The sequence below is a fragment of the Gracilinanus agilis genome, chromosome 1 (assembly GCF_016433145.1).
Source record: "Gracilinanus agilis isolate LMUSP501 chromosome 1, AgileGrace, whole genome shotgun sequence".
Taxonomy (NCBI): Eukaryota; Metazoa; Chordata; class Mammalia; order Didelphimorphia; family Didelphidae; genus Gracilinanus; species Gracilinanus agilis.
The window spans coordinates 499,750,057-499,764,739 of NC_058130.1; the positions used below are offsets into that span (position 1 = coordinate 499,750,057).

Here is a 14,683-nt window from a genome sequence, read left to right on the forward strand (position 1 = left end):
CTCTATGTACTTGTAGAAGAATGCATCATAGATTTTTTTTTTAATTCTTTCAGGTAGGGACAGATTTCCTACCGACTGTTCTTAATGTACTACCTTAATAAACCCCACTTTCTAAAAACCAATAAGGCTGGTTGTCTAAATGAATTTTAACTGCTAATCTTGGGAATAATTAGGAGTAAACATCTAAATGGGGCTCCAACTAATGTCATTACAGAATTACCCTGCAAGGTAAAATGAAGTTAGAGGTGTGTGGGAGTAAGAGTTAGATTAAAAATGCCTCAGGGCTTGAATGAGCTACATTGGATTTCTGCACTACACTACCTCCCTTCAACTGCCATCATGATTCTGAACCAATTGCTCACTCTGACCCTTAGTAATTATAAACTCCTTATCTCTTGGTCTTGCCATCTGCTTTCTTGACATTCCTTGCTTTCTAGTAACTATAAGTTATCTACTCACCAAATCTTGAATCTTTAAGTGATAGCATACAATTTCCTCTTCTTTTGCTGCCTATGATTTTAAAATATTATCAAGGAGTACTAGCAGAGTATCTGTGGCATAGTAGGTACTTAATAAATTACTGTTGAATTTAAGAAAGAAAAAAAGCCAAGAAGATACTATTTTATCTATTCTTTGCTCTAACAAAATTAACTTGTATTTCAGAAAATCTCAGGGGTGATATTGAAAATGAATTTATAGAAGTATTCATTTGTCCTCATCTATATCCATTTCTTTTTGGTGATCTCAGGAAGACACACAAGACTACCACTTAAAACTAAAAACCCTGAATATAAATCTGTATCCTAGGAACAGCCTCCAATTGGAAATTTTTTTCTCCATTTTCTACCTTTTTCAATTACCAGATGCTAATCTCTACTCTGGCTACCATCTGAATTTCCAGCATCTAGACCCAGCTAATGAATACTAAGGAAAACTAATGATTCCTGAGTATTTTGTGAATGCTGAATAACAATCTGTGCCCTTATTTAAATAAACAACCTTTATTATTGCTAGATCATTAAGACCAACTGTTTCACATTTTTTAACCTCTGGAGGAACTCAGCTCTTGAACTATGCCAATAAAACTAAAGTACTGTATAAAAGTGAGCTATTTTGATTTTATTTCCAATTCTTCCAAATCCATTTATTTAAATAAAATTTCAATACGTGATTATGGTTATTTTAATTTTAGAATCATATTAAATAAATATATTCATTATCATCATATTTGTTACTACATATAAGCTGACATTTAAAATTACAAAATTCTGTAGACCTGACTGGAGGTAGGGTAGGTGTGGGGATGTGGAGGGAATCCTGGGTTCAAATGTGGCCTCAGACACCTCTTAGCTGTAAAACTCTGGGCAAGTCACTTAAGCCCAGTTGTCTGACCCTTAATGCTCTCCTGCTTTGGAACTGATAATTACATTATCAATTCTAAGACAGAAGGTGAGGACTATAAAAAATGATTAAAAGAAGTAAACATCTTGATGGTTCCCCTTTTGAAACTGCTCTGAAGTATTCTGCTTTCAGTGAAGGACATGTCATAAACAATCAACAAAAAAATGATTCTAAGTATCATCTATGATGTCAAGAATCATTTCAAAGAAAAAAAAGTAAGCTGTTTCCATTATTACAACCTTTCTCTTTTTGGGTCTTCTATTTTTTTATATTGATCATTTTTCTAGAGGCAGTATATTATTGTGAATAGAAAGGCAAACTTGGTCAAGTCATGCCTTTGACATATTCTCATTGCTCTGAGCAATTATATGAAACTCAGGAAAGGGACAATTGACATTGATAGAAGATTCTTTACCTAGCAATTCCCTTTACCAATGAAATCACAAGCCTAGGTTCTATACTGCCACATCAGTAACCCTCTAAAACAGTGATTCCCAAAGTGGGCACCACCACCCCCTTGGTGGGTGCTCCAGCGATGCAGGGGGGCAGTGATGGCCACAGGTGCATTTGTCTTTCCTATTAATTGCTATTAAAATTTTTAAAAAGTTAATTTCCAAGGGGCTAAGTAATATTTTTTTCTGGAAAGGGGACAGTAGGTCAAAAAAATTTGGGAAACACTGCTCTAAAATGATACATGCTACTTTTAGCTCAAATTCTCTCCTTAAAATTACATGCCTGTTTAAAAACTACTTCACCTATCTGCTCTGTTCAGGAACAGTGAAAGAGAAAGGGGCTGAATCTAGATAGGAGACCTAGGTCGAATTCTGCCCTTTTTCTCCTACTAGATGAGAGATGGGCATGATGGGCAAGTCAGATAATTTATCTAAGCCTCAATTTCCTCATTGACAAAATGGACAAATAGGAGAAATAGTTCTCACATGATATCCAACTTATAGTTAAGATGACCAAATGAGAAAAAATACTGCAAAGTTCTTTGCAAACTTTAAAAGCTATATATGTTGGATGCTTTTGTCACCATTGTGATCATCATTATGATTCTCTTAATGTTCTTTGTACATCTTTTAAAACTTATTATTAGTCAAGAATCTTTACATGGGCCAGAATTATTTTTTTAAATATACAATATTAGGATCATCATTTGAAATCTACTGTGTTTTAAAATAAGGACCAGTCACTCAATAAGCATTTATTTAGATACTAGGTACGAGGTGGTGCAGCAATATGGCACAATGGATAGAGTTCAAGGCTTAGAAAATAGTCTGAATTTAAATCTGGTCTCAGACTCGTACTGGCTGTGAGGTCCAAGAAAAATCACTTAATCTCAGTTCCTCATCTGTAAAATGAACTGGAGAAGGAAATGCCAAACTAGTATCTTTGCAAATAAAACTCTAAATGGGATCACAAAGAGTTGGACCTAACTGAAACAAGTATTATGAAAGAAAAGGAATCTAAATATATTGAAAGGAGAAATGTACTAAATCAAATATATATATATATATATAACATCTAGACTTCAAACACCAGTTCCATGGGCTGCAAATTCTTCAGTGCATCCCAAACTAGATTAAAATGTAGTTGAAAAACATTTAACAAAATAAATACACAATAAAACATTTAAGCATTAAATCAATACACTGCCCACAGGGATACTTATCTTTAGATTAGTTGTGTCTGTTTCTGGTTGAGTTTGATATCACTGCTCTAGGCAACACTCAAGACAATTCCATAACCTTCTATAGAGTTTAGTCAACCTGTACAGCTCTAGCTAGATGGCACAGTAGACAGAGTGCCCAGCCTGGAGTCAAGAAAACCTGATTTCAAATCCAGCCCTAGTCACTTTCTAGGTCACTATGTGACCCTGGGCAAGTCACTTAAACCTGCTTCCTCAGTTTCCTCACCTATAAAATGAGCTGGAGAAATAAATGACAAATTATTTTAGTATCTTTGCCAAGAAATCCCTAAATGCTGTTACAAAGAGTGAGTCAGGACTAAAAGGGCTGAACAACAACAATCACAGGGATGTTATAAGGCTCAGATGAGATAAAATATGTCAGTGTTTGGCAAATTTTAAAGTGCTAAAAAAATCCCAGTTATAACCATTGACTAAGGAATGCCATTTATCGCTTTCACAGCCCTTTAGCCAATTGATAGTGTTTTCTCCTTGATTCTCTCTAAATTTTTATTGTTTCCTTTCAGTCATGTCTGACTTGTGATCTCAGTTTGGGGTTTGTTTTCTTGGCACAGATAAATGGAATGTTTTGAAATTTCTTCCTTCATCTCATTTTACACATAGGGAAACTGAGGAAAACTGGGTTAAGTGACTTACTCAAGGTCACACAGCTATTAAGTGTCTAAGGCCAGATTTGAACTCATGAAGATGAGTCTTCCTGATTCCAAGCGCAGCTGCTCTCTATCCATTGTGCCAACTAGTTAACCCCAAAGTCCTTTACTTCTCACTAAATGTAGTTGATTCAGAATGAGGCAAAAAACTTCATATAAAAGGCTTAAAATACAAACTCCTATAGATAATAAACACCTCAAATACAAATGCACATTAAATACCATTAATGCAAATACTTGATGATATATATTATTGGCATATTTGAAAGAAGAAAACCATATAATCATACCTTGTGCAAAAAGAACTGGATGGACTTTAAAACCTCCTCCATTCTTCAATCTCTGTGGCAACTGGTCAAAGTGATAGTTATCAATGTAGAAATAAACTCTCAAAGCTTGCCGACTCCCTTCTGCTTGGTATGTAAGTGGCACATCTGAAAGTATATTTAATATTACATTATTTTTATGAACCTCTACAGACCATCCTTTTGTTTTAAACTTTAAAAAATGCCCCAAACTTCTAGAAACGAACATATTCGACTTCTTAATTACATATGGCTCAGATGGTGTATGCTAGTTTTATTGTTCAGTAAAGGAGGATTAAATCAGATTCTCATTAGCTGAGACAACAGATTTACTGTTCTACTGTATATAAAATTCTCTAATAGGAAGCTTCCTTACACTTTGACACACCAGATGTCTCACGCAACTAAATAAGAGGTTTAGATTCAGAGTGGTTCAGATTCAAAATCTCCCAGTGCAGCTGTCTCTTTCATAGTTTAATCAGAATGATTCCTAGGGGTTCACTTTCCAAGTAGTGTTCAAGAATCTGGGCATACAGCTCCTATTATCAAACATAGCAAGGGCTTTACTTGATCAATTCCCTCAGTCCCATGATGAACATGTATTACCTTAAGGTTAGCCTTGAAAACACTGAAAATAATCATGCTAAATTCTGAAAATATAATCCTAGGATTGAATTATCATAAAAGAAATCACAAACTCAACTGGTGAACATTTGGTAGGAATGATTCATAGAGACCTAACACTCTTTTCTGTAATAAAAAAATCCATGAAAAATGATTCCCAATGCACAAAAGATAAATGATGTATATGTGTTTATTATTTGACTTAAATATAGTCTTGACAAAATGTTTACATGTACCCCTATAAACTAGGTGCTATTATTAGATAAATTTTAAATAGCTTGCTTGGGCTAGCAAATGTCTGAGGCAGATTTAGAACTTGTCTGCCTGATTCCAAGTCCAGGGTTCTATCTATTTCATCAGAATGCTCAAGAAAAAAATAATTAATGGAGTTATGAATCAATGAGAATGAGGATATGGTCATATCTTACTATCAGCTAGGTGGCATAGTAGAGAGAATATTTATAACATTTCTCCATGGTTATAGGATTCATGTTCTATCCCTCCCCTTCTCCCACCCGCTCCCATAGCCCACACACAATTCCACTGGGTTTTATATGTGTCCTTGATCAAGACCAATTTCCATTTTATTAATATTTGCATTGGGGTGTTCATTTTGAGTCAATATCCCTAATTATATCCCCATCCACCCATGTGATCAAGCAGTTGTTTTTCTTCTGTGTTTCTACTTCCATAGTAGTAGAAAGAATATTAAACCTACCATCTCGAAGATCTGAGTTCAAATCCCTCCTCAAACAGTTATCAGCTCTATGATTCTGGTTAAGTAATTTAATTTCTATTTACCTTAGTTCCCTCATCTTAAAAAGTGAAATAATAAAACAGTTTTCAGAATTCTGAGGATCAAATGAGTTATTTCTGAACATTAAGCACTATATAAATACTATCATCATCATCATCATCATCATCATCATCATCATCATTATTATATCTACCCTGATTTTATTTTCTACTGGCCCAGTTTCTATAATGGGACTTTGGCACAATCTAATTCAACCTACTTGCTTCATAAATGAGGAAGCAGAAGATCTGAGGGCTTAGGAAAATTGCCCATTTTCCACATACTGAGTTAATGATGAAATCAGGATTCAAACCTAGGTTTCCTTATTCCTAATTCCACCTATATATTTCTCATAAATCATAGCTATTACTCATTTAAAACATTTCATCTATGAATCTTTATGTTTAGGTCAAAATGAGATAAGAATGCTAAGAACTCAGTAGTAAAATTCTAAATCCCAAATTAAAATTTTGGTTCTAAATAATTCCTTTCTAGACACTGTAAACAAAAGTCTCATAAGAAACCTTTCAAATCCTCCTCTTTGTCATGTAAAAAGGGCCTGAGAATGTGGCTTAAAGACATCATTTTAAGAAAAATACTTGAGAAAAAAGGAACTTCAGTAATTTAATGCCCTTCTCTCAGAAGTAGCATATGAAAAAGTGAAACTGTAATTATCTTGCTAATTATTTGTTAAATGTTTCACTAAAACACAGCCCTTTTTGGTTCAAAGTCAGAGGCTAAATTAATGAATTAAAAAAGGAAGACTTAAGAATTACTGATACAATTCAATAACCAAAGCTGTAACTATCTTGGCCTGATAAATTTTCTAAGTGATTTAACTATACAGTTTTAGAGATTAATATAAAATGTGCTTAATAATTCACATAAAATTTATTTAAGGAATGCATCACAATTGAAAGTGCCTGATGTCATTGTTTGCATATCTTTCTAAATACAGTTACTTACTTGCAACTAGTGGCTCCTGTTCTGCTGGTCTAAAATAAAAGGAAACCTTTTCCAAATCAAATAATGCAACGAGTGTGTCTTCTAACATGGCTTGTTCATCAGTCTAAATAGGAAACAAAAACAGCCAAACAAAAATAAACATAAATTTTACCTTCTTAACTGTCCCATGCAAATGCCAAATATCAATACCTTTTTACAAAAAAAAAACACATCATTACCTATGGAGTGAAGGAAAATGAAGTTAATGACTGAAAAAGTCAGAAGGAGGTAAATATACAGCTACCAATATAAAGTGTTATTCTCTCTTTGGCCAAATTATTTCTATTACGTTTTTTAAAGATTATTTATAGCCATACTCTCTTATCATATAGAATTTATTTTTTTAAATAAGTATCTTAAGAACGTGGCAGCTAAATATACAGTGGACAGAGTGCCAGGTTTAGAGCATGGAAGACTCATCTGCATGAATTAAAATCTACCTCAGAAACTTACTAACTGTGTGACCCTGGGAAAGTCACTTCACCCTGTTTGCCTCAATTTCATCATTGGTAAAATGACTGGAGACGGAAGTGGTAAATCATTCTAGTATCTTTGCCAAGGAAACCACAAATGGGTTCACAAAGAGTTGGGCATGACTGAAATTATTAAATAATAGCAGCAACAAAATCTTATAAAAGTAATACTTTTAACAAAAAGTACTTTTAATGAAACTTGTAGGAAGATATTTAATGATTTATGATGGAACAAGAGATAGAAAGTATTATAGCATATAAAATGAATGATTTCATTATATTATACTAACATGTTTTGCACAAACAAAATTAATGCAACCAAGATTAGAAAAAAAAGAGAAATCTGGGGAAAATTTTTTTACAAATATCTCTGATGAAAGCATTATTTCTCAAATATATAGTAAACTAAATTAAATTTATAAAAACATAAATCATTTCTCAATTGATAAATGGTCAAAGGAATGAGCAATTTTCAGATGAAATCAAGGTTATATACAGTCACATGAAAAAAAATGCTCCAAATCATTCCTGATTAAAGAAATGCAAATTAAAACAACTCTCAGTTACCACCTCATACTGATCAGATTGGCTAATATGACACAAAGGGAAAACAATAAATGTTGGAGGTGATGTGGGAAAATGGGATATTAATGCAATTGCTGGTGGAGTTGTAAATTGATGCAATAATTCTGGTGAACAATCAGGACTTATATCCAAAGAGCTTTAAAATAATACATATCCTTTGATGTATCAATGCCTCTTCTAGGTCTGTGTCCCAAAGAGATTTTTAAAAAGTGAAAAGGACCTATTTGTACAAAGTATATTCATAGCAGCTCTTTTTGTGGTGCCAAAGAATTGGAAATTGAGAGGCTGTCCATCATTTGGGGAATAGCTGAATAAGTAGTGGTGTATGATTATAATGAAATATTTCTGTGCTATAAGAAATGATGGAAAGGATTACTTAAGAAAAGCCTAGAAAGACATACATGAACTGAAGCAAAGTGAAGAAAGGAGAATCAGAAGAAATCTGTAAACAGTAACAGAAATATTGATTTAGTTTTTCTTAACAATACAGAGATCTAAGAAAATACTTAAGGACTCATGATAAAAAACTGCACTTGCTTACTGTGAAAGGAAATTCTTGGTTCTCTTTGTCTATTCTGAATTTACACTAGCAAAAAGGGAATCCTTTGCTTTCTTTGCCTAGTTGGAGTTAAAGTTTTAATTAACAATAACAACTACCCCTACTTAGTACCTCACCTGGATTGTGAGGACAAGATTTATTCTCCTTTGTCTACATTTTGATTGAATCAATACACACTTGAACTAGGTACAGGAGCTTGAGAACCACTTGGTGAATTCACACCCTGCTTGGTGCTGGGTGGGAGGCCAGTAAGATGCTTGGAGAGTTCCACTCTTTTTTCTAGCACAAACAGCCAGAGACTTTTTAATCCTTTTGGGAGTTCACACCCTCAGAAACATGTAAATCCTAGGAGGAGAGTCAACACCTTTAGAGGTGAGAAGTCAATCCCATGGACACTGCCCAGGGCAATGCTGGACAATTTGGAGGCTGTGATTGGCACCTGTGAAAAGGGAGAGGGCAAGACCACCATAAAAGCCATGAAATCCTTGGGCTGGGGGCAGTCTCCTGAAGTTGAATCTAGTGGAGAGTGTCTCCTGAAGATAGTCTTCAAGGGAACTTCACTAGAGACTGCAGTGTGAATTACTTCTTTTGATGACTGAAAAGGGCTGAATACTTTCCTGGTTTCCTAAAGACTAGCTTCCATCTTGGAGGAGGTGTCATAGTTACTCACTACAGGCCGTCCTAGTAGAGGACTAATGTAGATATTTTCACTAATCTCTCTCACATTTCTCTACTTTATTGTTTCCCTTCTATTTTGTAAACAAACTTTTAACTTGGGATATAATAACTTTGAAACCATGTTATTTCACATAATTTAAGTCCAAACACTAAATTAACCTTTATGCTACAGAGAAAGGACTGATGGTGTCTGAATGCATATTTAATATATTTCACTCTATTTCTTAATTTTTCATTTGTTTCTTTGAGTTCTCTTTCACAAAATAACTAATACAGAAAAAAGTTTTACACTATTACTCAAGTAAAATCTATATTGGATTGCTTGCTGTCAGAATGGGGTGGGCAGGTAGACCAGTTATTGAATTTATTAAATTTCTATTCAAAGAGTTTAGGAAAGAAGGAAAAAAAATCTCTCTCTCATGTTGGCATAGTCAAGCAAATTTCCATGTTGACAATGATAAGAATACATTTCTGATTCTACATATTAGTTCATTATATGTCTGCCACGAAGTGTGTTTCCTTCTTCTTCATTATCGCTCCACAACCCCATTACCTACTCTCTGGATTCAATTCTGCCATTATCACGCCCTGATTCCTCTTGCCTCCAAAGCTCATCATCATCATGGAGACCTCATTACCTTTGATCAGTAACTTCTGTCTCTCTGAGTGAAGAGCTAGATGGCAGAGCAAAAATTTTCTCTCAAAGAATCCATATGTAAAGGGCCCAAAAGCACCATTTCCCATCAGATGTACTCTTTGGATTCAATTCCACCATCATTATTATCCTGTGCCAGGTAACTTCTCCCTCTACCCCTCCACTATTTTGCTTTCAGCTTCCTTTTGTATGTTGTCTTCCTCCATTTAATTGTAACCTCTTTGAGAGCAGGAAAAATCTTTTCTTTTTCCTATTTATGTCCCCGGTTCTTATCATAGTACCTGTCAAATAGGTGCTTAATAAATAAATGTATGTTGTATTATATGGTATGATATAGCATGGTACTGTATTATTTGGCATCATGTTTTTAGTATTTTATTATATCAGTTCTCTGCTGTTTCTGCTCATTTTACTTTGTATTAGTTCATACAATTCTTCCCAGGTCTCTCTGAAACTATCTCTTCATTCCTGATAGCACAATAGTATTAAATTCATATACCATAATTTCTTTAGCCATTCCATAATTGATGGGCACCTTCTTGGTTTCCATTTCTTTGTAACTCCAAAAAAGACAAAAGAAGGAAAATTTCCTATATATACACAATAATTATAGTAGCTAATAAATGTGCCCTGTTTCAATTTCCTGTTTTGCTAATGACCACTATTTTTCCTGCTACCCATGCTAAAAACCTTAGTAGTAGCTCTTTTTTTTTTACTTCCTAATTTGAGTCTCCAAATAAAAAGGCACCCATATTAAAAAATAAATATTGCCTGGTCCTACCAATCCCACATCAACCTTATCTCTAAAAATACAATCCTTCTTCTCCATGTTCTCCTTCATCGCAGACTTGCAAAGTTCTCTCTCCTAATTGGTCTCTTTAAAATCCAGTCTCTTTTACTTGATTGCTAGGGATATTATTTTAATCACATTACTTTAATCACATTACGTTACTCTTCAGAAACTTTCAAAATATTAAAGTATAAACTCCAGAACACAACATTTCCCTGAATGCTTCAAAATACTGTTTTCTAGTTTTATCATGCTAACTTCCTTAATGTAATCCAAGTTCTGATAATATGTTAATGATCATTGTTTCAGAAATAACACCCTACCTTTTTTAGAACCTTGATTTTCTACTTTTTCCAGTTCAGATGCTTCAAATACTGCCTCCTCCATAAAGCTATTATAGATTTTATCAGTTAGAAATATTCTTCATTTTTGCAGACCTTTTCTGGAACTCTATTTCCATTAATTTAATTTATTTAAGTTAATTTTGCACATGAATTATTCTTCTACTAGAGTAGTTCTTAACCATAGAAAGACTACAAAGAGTCCATGAACTTGGCTAAAAAAATCACATCGTTAATTCAACATTCAATAATTAGTTTGATAATCTCATGTGTTTTTACATTTAAAACCTTATACTGAGGAGTTTAGAGGCATCATGAGACCAAAACACACACACACACGCACACACACACACACACACACACACAATTTAGAAGTTATTCTAGTCAGAAATCTTCTTGAGAGAAGAGGTCACATTTTATTTATTTTGGTGTCTTAAGAGCCAGCACAGTACCTGGCATATCATAACACTAAAAAGAATTTACTAAATTAAATTGAATTAAATAAAGTGTATTTCAGTCAGCCCCTAGGCCCTAACTGATTGGGATGAGTTTTCTCTTCCATGAGTTATCAGCGATTGTACCCACAAATTGTTGAGCAGTTTTCCTTAGCAAAAAATAGCCCCTTTAATGTCTTGTTCGTTTTCCAGTTTTTTGCCACAAAGAGCAAGGCTATAAATATTTTTGTACATGTCTTTTTTCCCTATGATCTCTTTTAGGTACAAGCCCAGCAATGGTATGGCTGAATCAAAGGGCAGGCAAACTTTTAGCGCTTTTTGGGCGTAGTTCCAAATTGTCATCCAGAATGGTTGGATCAGTTCACACCTGCACCAGCAATGCATTAATGTCCTAATTTTGCCACATCCCCTCCAAAATTCATTACTCTCCCCTGCTGTCATTTTAGCCAGTCTGCTAGGTATGAAGTGTTACCTCAGAGTTGTTTTGATTTGCATTTTTCTAATTATTAGAAAATGAGGGCATGCCCTTCAATTGGGGAATGGCTGAACAAATCATGGTATCTGCTGGTGATGGAAAACTACTGTGCTAAAAGGAATAATGAACTGGAAGAATTCCATGTGAACTGGAAAGACCTCCAGGAATTGATTCAGTGAAAGGAGCAGAACCAGAAGAACATTGTACACAGAGACCAATACACTGTGGTAAAATGGAATGTAATGGACTTCTGTACTAGCAGCAATGCAATGACCCAGGACAATTCTGAGGGATTTATGGGAAAAAAATGCTACCCACATTCAGAGGAAGAACTACAGGAGAGGAAACACAGAAGGAAAACAACTGCTTGAACACATGGGTTGAGGCGGACATGATTGCGGATGTGACACTAAACGACCACATCAATGCAACTATCAATAATATATAAATAAGTCTTCATTGATGACACATGTTAAAACCAGTGGAAATGCATGTTGGCTATGTGGGGCAGGGTTGAGGGGAGAGTAAGAACATGAATCATGTAATCATGGAAAAAATTTTTCTAAAAGATAAAATTTAAAATAAAAAAAAATGTCTTGCTTTTGGGACTGTACCTGAAGCCATTCAAGTCATGTAGAAATGCTACCTGTGTTCCTTTTCACTCCATGATGAGACATTAAGGAGGAAATTGTGAAGGATATACATCCTTAGACTTTCTGATCATAAATAACAAATCATAAAATGGGGAAACATATACTGAAAAGTCCTTTGTTGTTAATGGGAAGCATACCCAAAGAGAGCTCCAATTTTTTTTTAAATCCTTACATCCCATCTTAGAATCAATACTGTATATTTGTTCTAAGGCAGAAGAGTTGTAAAGGCTAGGCAATGTGGATTAAGTGACTTACCTAGGTCACCCATCTAGGCAGTATCTGAGGTCACATTTGAACCCAGGACCTCCCATCACTGGGCCTGGCTCTCAGTTGACTGAGCCACCCAGCTACCCCCTGAAAACTCCAAATTGAAAAGGCATCCCCTATAGAATATAAGGTCTTATATATGTTTAATTTCAATATAGCACCATGCTAATTATAGTCTCATCAGACTAATGAAGAACTTGGCAATTTACAAAACCACTCATGTCATTTTCAGACTATTAAACCTGTAAAAAGTTTTTTGTTTTGTTTTGTTTTCCTTAGACTGAAATTCAATCCATTCATTCTAAGTCTGTGTGTGTGTGTGTGTGTGTGTGTGTGTGTGTGTGTGTTTGTGTGTGTGTTTGTGTGTGTGTGTAACCTTTTTGGTATAGTATTGAAACCTCTGGACCCTCTCTCAGAATTGTTCTTTTAAATGCATAAAGCAAAATGCCTATGAACACAAAAGAAATGATTTCTTCTAGAATACTATTAATATATATTTTGTTCATGGAGCTCAAGTTAAAAATATTTGTACTAAAGTCAACTAGAAAAATTGAAGATAAGAAATTCGAATGAAAATTGAAGATAGGCAAATATTATAGAAAGTATCTTGGATTTGGAGTTAGAAGGTCTGAAGTTTCAAATCATAGCTCTATCATTTGCCATTTATATGACCTTGAACATGTAGGTTTTTCTCAACTTTAAGTGTCTACATCTACAAAATATCAGACTAAATAATATCTAAAGACCTTTTAGTTGAGCCAATTATTTTAAGAATCTTTGAAATCTTCAATGAAGGTTAATCTTCTTCTCAACAATGAGCTTCTAGGTATCAGAGACCACATCCTTATTTATATTTATAGCTTCTACAGCAGTGAGCCAAGAATTCTGTATAGCAAGCTTGAAGAATGAATTAAAATGCAAAATCAATTTATAAAATAAAAGACTCCAGGAATCAAGGTAGAAAAAGCTTGATGAAAAGGGATAAATCAAAATGAATGTGTCTAATTAATAATTTTTCAGTTACTGCACCTACCAGAACCAGCGAAAATGTATATTATAAGATTTAGAATTTGTGCCAGAACTATTTTCTAAATCTTTCAGGATATTTGTTTCATAACCATTTTATTAAAAGAATGTATAAACAAAGAATATTCCACTGTTGTGCTGGTAAAATTCATAGTTTTAAGAAGACAAAGAATTCCAAGTTAGTAAACAATCACAAATTCTAAACAGATTGTCAAACTGTACTGCCATGAACATTGTCATAGCTTCTCTATCAAGTATATACTCAAAATATCTTCTCAGTGAGACCTGTGATTTTATTGTAGTCTGTCTCTTCTGTTCCTACTAAATAAGAAATAAAAGCATAATCAGCTTCTCTTTTCTATTGATTTTTTTTTCTAGTCATTGCTGAGACACATGTATCAGTTAGCTGATGGAAGGACTTAAGCTCTTTTGGCACAAAATCTATATGAAATAATCTGGAAATAATCTATTAGACATACTCACATAGATACTTAAATGGCCAGAGAAGTGCAATATAATTGGAATAGTACTGAAATGAGAGTCAAGAGACCTAAGATATATTTCTAAGTCTTTTACTCACAAGAAATTTGACTTTTGAAAAATCATGACCTCTTCAGGATTCATGTTTCTTAGAATTGTAAAATTTTAGAGCTGGACATCTCCAGATGAAGTCTCTAGAACAATCACCTCAATGTTCAGATTATGAAAATGAGAGCCGAAGAGGTTTAATGGTTGGTAAATTGAAAATAAGGTTTGTGTCTCCCCCATAGTAAGTTTTTAATGTGTGCCTAATGAATAAAATTGATTAAAATCAGCTTATCAGCAGGTAATTAACTAAATATATTATAAAACACTAAATATATACTAATAATCAAAAGAATGAAATTAATTAGTGTGTATAACTACACCTAAAAACACACATATTACAAACCTCTATAATGTGAAGGGAAAAAAAATAGGAGTTTAGTGGTGGTTTACCAAGTTGGGTGAGAGCAATGACTGAAAGTGAAAAAGAACTCCTGCATTGGCGATCTGGTCCAGCCATCGTCTACTGGCTTCCCAAGTCTCCATCTCATTCTCTTTGCTGTTGTCAAACATCTGATTTAAGGCAGCCATTAGTTGCTCAGAAAAGGCACAGACTGTGGCCACTAGACTTTGGCAAAAAACCATGTCTCTTCTGAGCTGTATCTCACTGTCTGTGATCCAAAAAAAAACAACAGAAATTACAAACAAC

The 14,683-nt window shown here is 34.1% G+C and overlaps 1 protein-coding gene across 1 annotated transcript in view; it reads right to left on the bottom strand.

Moving 5' to 3' along the window:
- PREX2 (phosphatidylinositol-3,4,5-trisphosphate dependent Rac exchange factor 2) overlaps positions 1–14,683 on the bottom strand; it is a 519,198-nt gene that overhangs the window by 222,034 nt on the left and 282,481 nt on the right. The window contains exons 32-34 of the mRNA XM_044682545.1: positions 14,428–14,645; positions 6,454–6,556; positions 4,053–4,196 (exon numbers count right to left, since the gene is read on the bottom strand). Coding sequence (XP_044538480.1) covers positions 4,053–4,196; positions 6,454–6,556; positions 14,428–14,645 — 465 coding nt within the window. The remainder of the gene's footprint in view (positions 1–4,052; positions 4,197–6,453; positions 6,557–14,427; positions 14,646–14,683) is intronic.